General features: G+C 52.9%; 1 protein-coding gene across 4 annotated transcripts in view; it reads right to left on the bottom strand.

Moving 5' to 3' along the window:
- The window catches only part of LOC140457067 (pecanex-like protein 3), a 69459-nt gene that overhangs the window by 26118 nt on the left and 30805 nt on the right, over positions 1-12536 (bottom strand). For all 4 annotated transcript variants that reach the window (XM_072551030.1, XM_072551032.1, XM_072551029.1 and 1 more), the window contains exons 15-19: positions 9928-10038; positions 9495-9586; positions 8300-8409; positions 7140-7245; positions 6330-6422 (exon numbers count right to left, since the gene is read on the bottom strand). In XM_072551030.1, the coding sequence (XP_072407131.1) occupies positions 6330-6422; positions 7140-7245; positions 8300-8409; positions 9495-9586; positions 9928-10038 (512 nt within the window). The remainder of the gene's footprint in view (positions 1-6329; positions 6423-7139; positions 7246-8299; positions 8410-9494; positions 9587-9927; positions 10039-12536) is intronic.

Here is a 12536-nt window from a genome sequence, read left to right on the forward strand (position 1 = left end):
CAAGCCTCAAACCTCATATCAACCAACATGAGATTTTACCAGCACCGGTGGGGACCGGTCTGTCCCTGTATAACACTGGGGTACAGTACTGGTGGGGACGGGTCTGTCCCTGTATAACACTGGGGTACAGTACTGGTGGGGACGGGTCTGTCCCTGTATAACACTGGGGTACAGTACTGGTGGGGACGGGTCTGTCCCTGTATAACACTGGGGTACAGTACTGGTGGGGACAGGTCTGTCCCTGTATAACACTGGGGTACAGTACTGGTGGGGACAGGTCTGTCCCTGTATAACACTGGGGTACAGTACTGGTGGGGACGGGTCTGTCCCTGTATAACACTGGGGTACAGTACTGGTGGGGACGGGTCTGTCCCTGTATAACACCGGGGACAGTACTGGTGGGGACAGGTCTGTCCCTGTATAACACTGGGGTACAGTACTGGTGGGGACGGGTCTGTCCCTGTATAACACTGGGTTACAGTTCTGGTGGGGACGGGTCTGTCCCTGTATAACACTGGGGTACAGTACTGGTGGGGACGGGTCTGTCCCTGTATAACACTGGGGTACAGTACTGGTGGGGACGGGTCTGTCCCTGTATAACACCGGGGACAGTACTGGTGGGGACAGGTCTGTCCCTGTATAACACTGGTGTACAGTACTGGTGGGGACGGGTCTGTCCCTGTATAACACTGGTGTACAGTACTGGTGGGGACGGGTCTGTCACTGTATAACACTGGGGTACAGTACTGGTGGGGACGGGTCTGTCCCTGTATAACACTGGGGGACAGTACTGGTGGGGACGGGTCTGTCCCTGTATAACACTGGGGTACAGTACTGGTGGGGACGGGTCTGTCCCTGTATAACACTGGGGGACAGTACTGGTGGGGACGGGTCTGTCCCTGTATAACACTGGGGTACAGTACTGGTGGGGACGGGTCTGTCCCTGTATAACACTGGGGTACAGTACTGGTGGGGACAGGTCTGTCACTGTATAACACTGGGGTACAGTACTGGTGGGGACAGGTCTGTCCCTGTATAACACTGGGGTACAGTACAGGTGGGGACGGGTCTGTCCCTGTATAACACTGGGGTACAGTACTGGTGGGGACGGGTCTGTCCCTGTATAACACTGGGGTACAGTACTGGTGGGGACGGGTCTGTCCCTGTATAACACTGGGGTACAGTACCGGTGGGGACGGGTCTGTCACTGTATAACACTGGGGTACAGTACAGGTGGGGACAGGTCTGTCACTGTATAACACTGGGGTACAGTACTGGTGGGGACGGGTCTGTCCCTGTATAACACTGGGGTACAGTACTGGTGGGGACGGGTCTGTCCCTGTATAACACTGGGGTACAGTACCGGTGGGGACGGGTCTGTCCCTGTATAACACTGGGGTACAGTACACGTGGGGACGGGTCTGTCCCTGTATAACACTGGGGTACAGTACTGGTGGGGACGGGTCTGTCCCTGTATAACACTGGGGTACAGTACTGGTGGGGACAGGTCTGTCCCTGTATAACACTGGGGTACAGTACAGGTGGGGACGGGTCTGTCCCTGTATAACACTGGGGTACAGTACTGGTGGGGACGGGTCTGTCCCTGTATAACACTGGGGTACAGTACTGGTGGGGACGGGTCTGTCCCTGTATAACACTGGGGTACAGTACTGGTGGGGACGGGTCTGTCCCTGTATAACACTGGGGTACAGTACTGGTGGGGACGGGTCTGTCCCTGTATAACACTGGGGTACAGTACAGGTGGGGACGGGTCTGTCCCTGTATAACACTGGGGTACAGTACTGGTGGGGACGGGTCTGTCCCTGTATAACACTGGGGTACAGTACAGGTGGGGACGGGTCTGTCCCTGTATAACACTGGGGTACAGTACTGGTGGGGACGGGTCTGTCCCTGTATAACACTGGGGTACAGTACTGGTGGGGACGGGTCTGTCCCTGTATAACACTGGGGTACAGTACTGGTGGGGACGGGTCTGTCCCTGTATAACACTGGGGTACAGTACTGGTGGGGACGGGTCTGTCCCTGTATAACACTGGGGTACAGTACTGGTGGGGACGGGTCTGTCCCTGTATAACACTGGGGTACAGTACTGGTGGGGACAGGTCTGTCCCTGTATAACACTGGGGTACAGTACAGGTGGGGACGGGTCTGTCCCTGTATAACACTGGGGTACAGTACTGGTGGGGACAGGTCTGTCCCTGTATAACACTGGGGTACAGTACTGGTGGGGACAGGTCTGTCCCTGTATAACACTGGGGTACAGTACTGGTGGGGACAGGTCTGTCCCTGTATAACACTGGGGTACAGTACAGGTGGGGACGGGTCTGTCCCTGTATAACACTGGGGTACAGTACTGGTGGGGACAGGTCTGTCCCTGTATAACACTGGGGTACAGTACAGGTGGGGACGGGTCTGTCCCTGTATAACACTGGGGTACAGTACTGGTGGGGACGGGTCTGTCCCTGTATAACACTGGGGTACAGTACTGGTGGGGACGGGTCTGTCCCTGTATAACACTGGGGTACAGTACTGGTGGGGACAGGTCTGTCCCTGTATAACACTGGGGTACAGTACTGGTGGGGACGGGTCTGTCCCTGTATAACACTGGGTTACAGTTCTGGTGGGGACGGGTCTGTCCCTGTATAATACTGGGGTACAGTACTGGTGGGGACGGGTCTGTCCCTGTATAACACTGGGGTACAGTTCTGGTGGGGACGGGTCTGTCCCTGTATAACACCGGGGACAGTACTGGTGGGGACAGGTCTGTCCCTGTATAACACTGGGGTACAGTACTGGTGGGGACGGGTCTGTCCCTGTATAACACCGGTGTACAGTACTGGTGGGGACAGGTCTGTCCCTGTATAACACTGGTGTACAGTACTGGTGGGGACGGGTCTGTCCCTGTATAACACTGGTGTACAGTACTGGTGGGGACGGGTCTGTCCCTGTATAACACTGGTGTACAGTACTGGTGGGGACGGGTCTGTCACTGTATAACACTGGGGGACAGTACTGGTGGGGACAGGTCTGTCCCTGTATAACACTGGGGTACAGTACTGGTGGGGACGGGTCTGTCCCTGTATAACACTGGGGTACAGTACTGGTGGGGACGGGTCTGTCCCTGTATAACACTGGGGTACAGTACTGGTGGGGACGGGTCTGTCCCTGTATAACACTGGGGTACAGTACAGGTGGGGACGGGTCTGTCCCTGTATAACACTGGGGTACAGTACTGGTGGGGACGGGTCTGTCCCTGTATAACACTGGGGTACAGTACTGGTGGGGACGGGTCTGTCCCTGTATAACACTGGGGTACAGTACTGGTGGGGACGGGTCTGTCCCTGTATAACACTGGGGTACAGTACTGGTGGGGACGGGTCTGTCCCTGTATAACACTGGGGTACAGTACAGGTGGGGACGGGTCTGTCCCTGTATAACACTGGGGTACAGTACTGGTGGGGACGGGTCTGTCCCTGTATAACACTGGGGTACAGTACAGGTGGGGACGGGTCTGTCCCTGTATAACACTGGGGTACAGTACTGGTGGGGACGGGTCTGTCCCTGTATAACACTGGGGTACAGTACTGGTGGGGACAGGTCTGTCCCTGTATAACACTGGGGTACAGTACTGGTGGGGACGGGTCTGTCCCTGTATAACACTGGGGTACAGTACTGGTGGGGACGTGTCTGTCCCTGTATAACACTGGGGTACAGTACTGGTGGGGACGGGTCTGTCCCTGTATAACACTGGGGTACAGTACAGGTGGGGACGGGTCTGTCCCTGTATAACACTGGGGTACAGTACTGGTGGGGACGGGTCTGTCCCTGTATAACACTGGGGTACAGTACAGGTGGGGACGGGTCTGTCCCTGTATAACACTGGGGTACAGTACTGGTGGGGACGGGTCTGTCCCTGTATAACACTGGGGTACAGTACTGGTGGGGACGGGTCTGTCCCTGTATAACACTGGGGTACAGTACTGGTGGGGACAGGTCTGTCCCTGTATAACACTGGGGTACAGTACAGGTGGGGACGGGTCTGTCCCTGTATAACACTGGGGTACAGTACTGGTGGGGACGGGTCTGTCCCTGTATAACACTGGGGTACAGTACTGGTGGGGACAGGTCTGTCCCTGTATAACACTGGGGTACAGTACTGGTGGGGACAGGTCTGTCCCTGTATAACACTGGGGTACAGTACTGGTGGGGACAGGTCTGTCCCTGTATAACACTGGGGTACAGTACTGGTGGGGACAGGTCTGTCCCTGTATAACACTGGGGTACAGTACTGGTGGGGACAGGTCTGTCCCTGTATAACACTGGGGTACAGTACTGGTGGAGACAGGTCTGTCCCTGTATAACACTGGGGTATAGTACGGGTGGGGACAGATCTGTCACTGTATAATACTGGGGTACAGTACTGGGGGGGACAGGTCTGTCACTGTATAACACTGGGGTACAGTACTGGTGGAGACAGGTCTGTCCCTGTATAACACTGGGGTATAGTACGGGTGGGGACAGGTCTGTCCCTGTATAACACCGGGTACAGTACTGGTGGGGACAGGTCTGTCACTGTATAACACTGGGGTACAGTACTGGGGGGGACAGGTCTGTCCCTGTATAATACTGGGGTACAGTACTGGGGGGGACAGGTCTGTCCCTGTATAACACTGGGGTACAGTACTGGTGGAGACAGGTCTGTCCCTGTATAACACTGGGGTATAGTACGGGTGGGGACAGATCTGTCCCTGTATAACACTGGGGTACAGTACTGGGGGGGACAGGTCTGTCACTGTATAACACTGGGGTACAGTACTGGTGGGGACGGGTCTGTCCCTGTATAACACTGGGGTACAGTACTGGTGGGGACAGGTCTGTCCCTGTATAACACTGGGGTACAGTACTGGTGGGGACAGGTCTGTCCCTGTATAACACTGGGGTACAGTACTGGTGGGGACGGGTCTGTCCCTGTATAACACTGGGGTACAGTACTGGTGGGGACAGGTCTGTCCCTGTATAACACTGGGGTACAGTACTGGTGGGGACGGGTCTGTCCCTGTATAACACTGGGGTACAGCACTGGTGGGGACGGGTCTGTCCCTGTATAACACTGGGGTACAGTACTGGTGGGGACAGGTCTGTCCCTGTATAACACTGGGGTACAGTACTGGTGGGGACAGGTCTGTCCCTGTATAACACTGGGGGACAGCACTGGTGGGGACAGGTCTGTCCCTGTATAACACTGGGGGACAGCACTGGTGGGGACAGGTCTGTCCCTGTATAACACTGGGGGATAGCACTGGTGGGGACAGGTCTGTCCCTGTATAACACTGGGGGATAGCACTGGTGGGGACAGGTCTGTCCCTGTATAACACTGGGGTACAGTACTGGTGGGGACGGGTCTGTCCCTGTATAACACTGGGGTACAGTACTGGTGGGGACAGGTCTGTCCCTGTATAACACTGGGGGATAGCACTGGTGGGGACAGGTCTGTCCCTGTATAACACTGGGGGATAGCACTGGTGGGGACAGGTCTGTCCCTGTATAACACTGGGGTACAGTACTGGTGGGGACGGGTCTATCCCTGTATAACACTGGGGTACAGTACTGGTGGGGACGGGTCTGTCCCTGTATAACACTGGGGTACAGTACTGGTGGGGACAGGTCTGTCCCTGTATAACACTGGGGGATAGCACTGGTGGGGACAGGTCTGTCCCTGTATAACACTGGGGTACAGTACTGGTGGGGACGGGTCTGTCCCTGTATAACACTGGGGTACAGTACTGGTGGGGACAGGTCTGTCCCTGTATAACACCGGGGTACAGTACTGGTGGGGACAGGTCTGTCCCTGTATAACACTGGGGTACAGTACTGGTGGGGACAGGTCTGTCCCTGTATAACACCGGGGTACAGTACTGGGGGGGACAGGTCTGTCACTGTATAACACTGGGGTACAGTACTGGTGGGGACAGGTCTGTCCCCGTATAACACCGGGGTACAGTACTGGGGGGGACAGGTCTGTCACTGTGTAACACTGGGGTACAGTACTGGTGGGGACAGGTCTGTCACTGTATAACACTGGGGTACAGTACTGGGGGGGACAGGTCTGTCCCCGTATAACACCGGGGTACAGTACTGGGGGGGACAGGTCTGTCACTGTGTAACACTGGGGTACAGTACTGGTCTGTATAAATCTGCCATACAGTACTAATAAAATCTTGGAAGAGTGTATTGCTTGTTGTGCTGACTGAGTGAGGCACATCAGATCTCTGTCCAGCCAAGCGTGGGCCGAGATACAGAACACCCACCTGAAGTGCAATGAAGACCGTGCTGGCACTGATTGCGAAGGTAATGATGGCGATTACAGGGCACATGACCAGGTCTGAATGGAGGATCTCTCTCTAGAAATGGAGGCAGAAGAGACAGACAATAAATTCCAGAGCAGAATGGGGATGGCTCACAAGCTCTGCTAATGTTCATCACTATAGGCCAGGGGCAGGAGAACGGGTAGTGGTGGGTGGGAAGAGATGGTATTGGTTGGTGGAGGGAACAGGGTAGACAAGAAGCCAGAGCTGAAAATGTGTCGCTGGAAAAGCGCAGCAGGTCAGGCAGCAACCTCCTTCCACCTATCGCATTCCCAACACCCCTCCCCCAAGTCCCTCCTCCCTACCTTTTATCTTAGCCTGCTGGACACACTTTCCTCATTCCTGAAGAAGGGCTCATGCCCGAAACGTCGATTCTCCTGCTCCTTGGATGCTGCCTGACCTGCTGCGCTTTTCCAGCAACACATTTTCAGCTCTGATCTCCAGCATCTGCAGTCCTCACTTGCTCCTAGACAAGAAGCCATGCAGCACCCCCCTGCCCACCCCAGTGGGAGATCCTCGCCAGCACTGGCCAGGGAGCTGCCCGACTGCTGGAAGCATCACAACCACGCCCGGACTTGTGGGCAGAGAACTGTGGGATACTTCTCCAATCATCTCTCTTGGTAGTCACTCGAGGCTTGACACAGGTCAGCCCAGACTGAGAGAGAGGGAGAGTGTCCTGACTCAACTGGTCATGGACTGAGACAAGCAGCGTACATCCACTCCATGTAAGATCCTGCAGTCTGAGGGACTTACCACTGAGCTCTTGAGCTTCGCTGGCAGTGGGTCCTGGATTTCCAACAGCGGATCCTCAGGATTACGATTGTCCAACTGGGGGGAAAGCCTGGACCGGATCAGGGCCCTGCAGTTATGGGATGGATTGCAGAGTGTTAATGACCTGGGCTCCCTCGCCGAGTGAGGGAAAGCAATGTCTTACCCTCAGACCTTTTGTGCAGCTTTCCCAACACTCTGTGTGTCTTTGCTTACGAGGGCAGTCTACGTAAACAGGATCATGCTGTAATCACACCCCTCCCGATAGCTGTGGCGCTGTAGTAAAGCAGAGGTCTCGTGTTTAAACCTATGTAGTGCCCACACAACCTCAGGATGTCCCTCAGGGTTACAGTCAACGATGCACTGCCCAATTGTTGCCATTAGATTAGGTTAGATTCCCTACAGTGTGGAAACCGGCCCTTCAGCCCAACCAGTCCACACCGATCCACCGAAGAGTAACCCACCCAGACCTATTTCCCTCTGATTGACCTAACACTATGGGGCAATTTAGTATGGACAATTCACCTAACCTGCATATCTTTGGACTGTGGGAGGAAACCAGAGCACCCGGAGGAAACCCACCCAGACACGGGGAGAATGTGCAAACTCCACACAGACAGTCACCCAAGGCTGGAATCGAACGTGGTACCCCTGTGCTGTGAGGCAGCAGTGCTAACCACTGAGCCACTGTGCAGTACAGGTAGCTCAGCTACCCCACTGGTGCTCAGAAAACTCCCACAAACAGCAATAAGCTAATGACCAGACTGCCTTTTTTAAAGAAAAATCAAAAGGTGTTGCTCAAGGGATAAACATTGAGAACACTCTTGCTGTTCTTCCCACAGAGGCTGGAAGATCTCTCACAGCCGTCACAAGAACTTAAACAGATCCCCTTGGCCTCTCCCCTCCCCTCCCCTCACTTCTCCCCTCCACCCCCCGCCCCCCACCCCCCCCCCACCCCCCCCCCCACCCCCCCCACCCCACCCCACCCCCCCCACCCCACCCCCCTGCTGCCAGCTCCCGTCAGCGCAGCTCTCCCAGGGGGCTTGGCAAGTCTACACTGGTGACACCACTGAGCTTGCCTGTCGCAGACAGCACCCCAATCGCATCCCGCTGGCGAAGGGAACTCTCGCCAGCTGCCCACTTACCAGAGGGTGGTGGGATCACTACTCTGTCGGCTCAGGTGGTACGAAAGTGCGACGAGAAGGCCACAGAAGACAGAAAACAAAACTGGCACATGCTGGGCTTCCCAAGGAACCTGTGCAGGGGAGGGCAAGGAGGTGAAGAGACAGAGACAGACAATGGGATGCCACAGAAAGAAGCCGCTCTGCCCATCATCATTGCTGGCACCCCACTTCCCCAGTGTTCTCTCAAATGCCCTATCTCCTCTTTATGTTTATTCCTTCAGGTGCATCACTGGCAGGGCCTGCATGTGCTGCATTTGCCTAGCTGCCCCTGCGAAGGTGCTGGGGAACCACTGTCTCACATGAGTGGAGATCAACCCACAGCTGGGTTTCAGCATCAGGATTCGGAAGCAGTGACATTCATCAAGCTACCATCTGGGTGGTACAGGCCTCGGAGGGGAACCTGCACTTGGTGAATCTGCTGCCAGTCCTTCCAGGTTATAAAGGCCACCAGTTGGGAAGAAGCTGCCTGAAGGGCCTGGTTAAGTCACTGCAGTGCATCTTGTAGACAGAACACACTGCTGCTGCGCACTGGTGGTGGAGGGAGTAGATGCTGAAGGTGGGGTGTGGGCCCAGTGGTCTGCCTGATCTTGGATTTCTTGAGTTGTTGTTTGAGCCACACCCATCCAAACAAGTGGAACATTCCATTACGCTCTTGAACTGTGCCTTGTAGGTGGCTTGGGGAGTGAAGAGGAAAGCCAGTCACCACAGAATTCCCAGTCCCTGACTTGCTTTTACAACCACAATATTTTTATGGGGGAGGGGGGGTTCACCGCTCAGCTTCTGGTTAATGGTAACCTGCAGGAAGTTGACGGTAAGGGATTCATTGAAGGTAAACGGTTAGATTCTTTCTGGTTTGAGAACATCATGGCACGGCACTTGTGGGCACATTACGCGACTCTCACCAGTTCAAGTATTGCAGTGTAGGGACAGGGGGGCTGCTTCAATATTTTAGCACTTGAGAATGAAACAGAACATTCGCAATCGGAGAACAGCTAACTTAGAGGTCATCTGCCCTGAGGAATCTATCTGCAGAACGTCCAAAAATTTCATCCATCTTCCTTTGTGCTAGGGTATGAACACAACCAGTGATGGACGAGCTTCCCCCACTGCTCACCCCCAATCCCTTCCTTCAGCCGGTTCCCTCCCATCTACCTACCTTCACAGCCCCGAAGCAGAATCCGTACAGGAGGACAGCGACCAGCAGACTGCGGACGAAGCTGTAGAAAGCAGATGTGGGGCTGGTCGTGGCTGTGAACAGAATGAGACAGAGTGTGAACTAGGGTCAGGTGCCGAGCTCTGGAACTTGCCCCGCGTTGTCTCCAGAACAGAACAGAACGTTGCACGTGACAATTCCCAGCCAGCTGGCTTGGCGCTACCTCGGAGTTGCGCGTTTCTGTCATGACATTAGACATCCCACTCGTATCTCGGCGACGGAGGAAGAGAGAGAAATTCAAAGGGGAAACAGCAGGGTGGAAGGGCAAGGTAAAGGACTGTGCAAATCTCTCTCTCCTTGTTCTCTCAGCCAATACACGCAGGGCTCAAACAAGATGTGAAACATAAAGGGTGGGTTTGAAAGTGACAGGACTTACCAGTGCCTCCAAAGGCATGCATGTCCAGCTGTTCTAACAAGTACATGAAGAAAGTGTTCACTTGAGGCAGGAGGCCAAGGAGGAAAATGGCTGGAAAACACAGCGTGAAAACTGCAAAGAGAACCAGACACAGCTGAACATCGGGCAATCGCGCGTCATGACCCCGACCCGACCCTGCCAAAAAATCATAAAGCACAGGCAGCGATTTCGCCTCGAGTCTGACTAGCTCTTTGAAAACGGGCCCAATTAGTCCCACCCACCCTGCTTCACAGCTTTGCAAATATACCCTTTACAAGTGCTTCCACAATTCCTATTTGAAAATTCACACTCAATCAGCTTCCGCTAGGCAGCGCATTCTAGATCGCAACCCCTCCCAGCCTGAAAGCAATGGTCATCCTCTCCTCTGGCCCTTTCACCAATTCTCTTCAATCCATGGCCCCTCTGGTTACTGACCCTCCTGCCTTTGGAAAAGGCTTCTCGCTTATTACTCAATTGAAACCCCTGCCCTCCCACCCCAACAACCTCGCGATTTACAACAGCTCGATTTAATCTCCCGCTTAAACTTCTCATCTCAGATAAGATTCTTTCATCTCTCCACATGAGAAGCCCCTCAACCCCAGGACTGCTCTACTAAGTCTCCTCTGTGGCCTCTCCAAGACCCTGAGAACCATCATTAATATCGAGAAGCAAAGCAAAACTTCAAAACAAAAAGGCAAGGGTGGGAAATAGAGGGATCTTATGATGTGGGATGTTGCGTAGTTTATTTTGAGCTAATGCAGGACCTAAAGGCCAAGTGGAAGGCTTAAACAGCCCAGTGTTTACCTCTGGCCACCACGTTACAGAAAGTAAATATTGGCCTTGGATGGATCGAGAGTGAGCAGTGCAGAATCACTAATCTAATATCAGAGACAGTAGATGCAGAGAGTAATACTTCCCTCTGGTGAGGGGATGGGAAAATATTTTACCAGTAATTTAGCGTGAGGAAGATGGTGGAGGAGATCAAAGGTTGCACACATGCTCCCCATTTATGAAATGAATTATATTGTCAATTCTAGAGGAACTCCATAGTTTGAGTATGGTTTGATAGTATTGCTGAACAAGACATTTTGTCTATGTCTGTTCTGTACTCATTAGAACAATTCCCAAAGAAATACCGATGTGAAGGGGAAACATAATTCATTCATTCTACATGAAAGGAAAGTGCTATAGGTCAGCAACTGGAATCTGATTGGTTGGAGCATTGGGAGTGCACCAGATAGATGATAACTGACAGTTAACTGCCAAGCTTTCATTTTTTAAACTAGGCAAGTCTAAAAGTTAAACGAGATCAGTGCATTGAGTATAGAGGTTGGACGGTCATGTTACTGCAGTACAGAACATTGGTTAGGCCACTTTTGGAATACTGTGTTCAATTCTGGTCTCCTGCTCTCGGAAGGATTTTGTGAAACTCGGAAGGATTTACAAGGATGTTGCCAGGGTTGGAGGGTTTGAGGTGCAGGGAGAGGCTGAATAGGTCTGGGCTGTTTTCCCTGGAGCTGAGGGGGTCATCTTACACAGATTTATAATATTAGGACGGGTATAGATAAGGAAAATGGCTCAGGCCTTCTTCCTAAGGTAGGGGAGTCCAAAACTACAGGTTTAAGGTGAGAGTGAAAAGATTTAAGAGGGACCTAAGGAGCAACTCTTTTATGCAAAAACTGGTCAGTGTGTGGAATGAGCTGCCAGAGGAAGTGGTGCAAGCTGGTATAATTACAACATTTAAAAGGCATCTGGATGGGTACATGATTAGGTAGGTTTTAGAGGGATATGGGCCAAATGCTGGCAAATGGGACTAGATTAACTTAGGAGATCTGGTCGGCATGGACGAGCTGGAATGAAGACTCTGTTGCCATGCTGTACATCTCAATGACTCAGGTTCATCAAAGCATTGTATTGAGGAATTAACCAGAGAATGGCCGTTACCTACTGGTGAGAGTTAAAACGGGCAAAGTGCGTCTACATGAGCTTACTGTCTGCAAACAACAGCACCCTATTCATTAATACATACAGGCTCCCAGGATGCTCGAGTGCACTACATCATGAGCCCCAATGACAAGCCCAAAGTGGTTGCCAATGTATTTAATGAGGTACACACAATCATTTAGCAGCCAATTTCCCAGCATTTTAAAGAAAATGAAACAAACCTGTTCTGAGCAGGGGAGCCTAGACTTAAAGGATCAGGCAATAAACTGATAAAAGTTGGGATCATAAGAAAATTAATCAATGTGAGCATTTCAAACAGAAGGGATTGGAAATCTGAAATTGGGGGAGGTGGAGGAGGGAAATGATCATTTGGAGCTCTTGAGTTGGAGCTGGATTGATTTTTTTCATTATTGGGTATGTGTATTGAGGAATGTGAAGGGCAGGTGTAGGTCAAATGGAGGGGAGGTGTACATCATCCTTTACACAACCGATGGCGGAACAAGGTCAACAGGCTGACTGCCCTCTCCTGGCTCCTGTTATTACAGTGGGCACCTATGGGATAGGTTGCCAATAGCTGTTCACTGAGCATCCCTGCTCCTCATCTCAATGAAGAGGGGGGGTCCAAATACCAGCCTGAGGGCAGAGAT

Source organism: Chiloscyllium punctatum, chromosome 31, assembly GCF_047496795.1.
Source record: "Chiloscyllium punctatum isolate Juve2018m chromosome 31, sChiPun1.3, whole genome shotgun sequence".
NCBI lineage: Eukaryota > Metazoa > Chordata > Chondrichthyes > Orectolobiformes > Hemiscylliidae > Chiloscyllium > Chiloscyllium punctatum.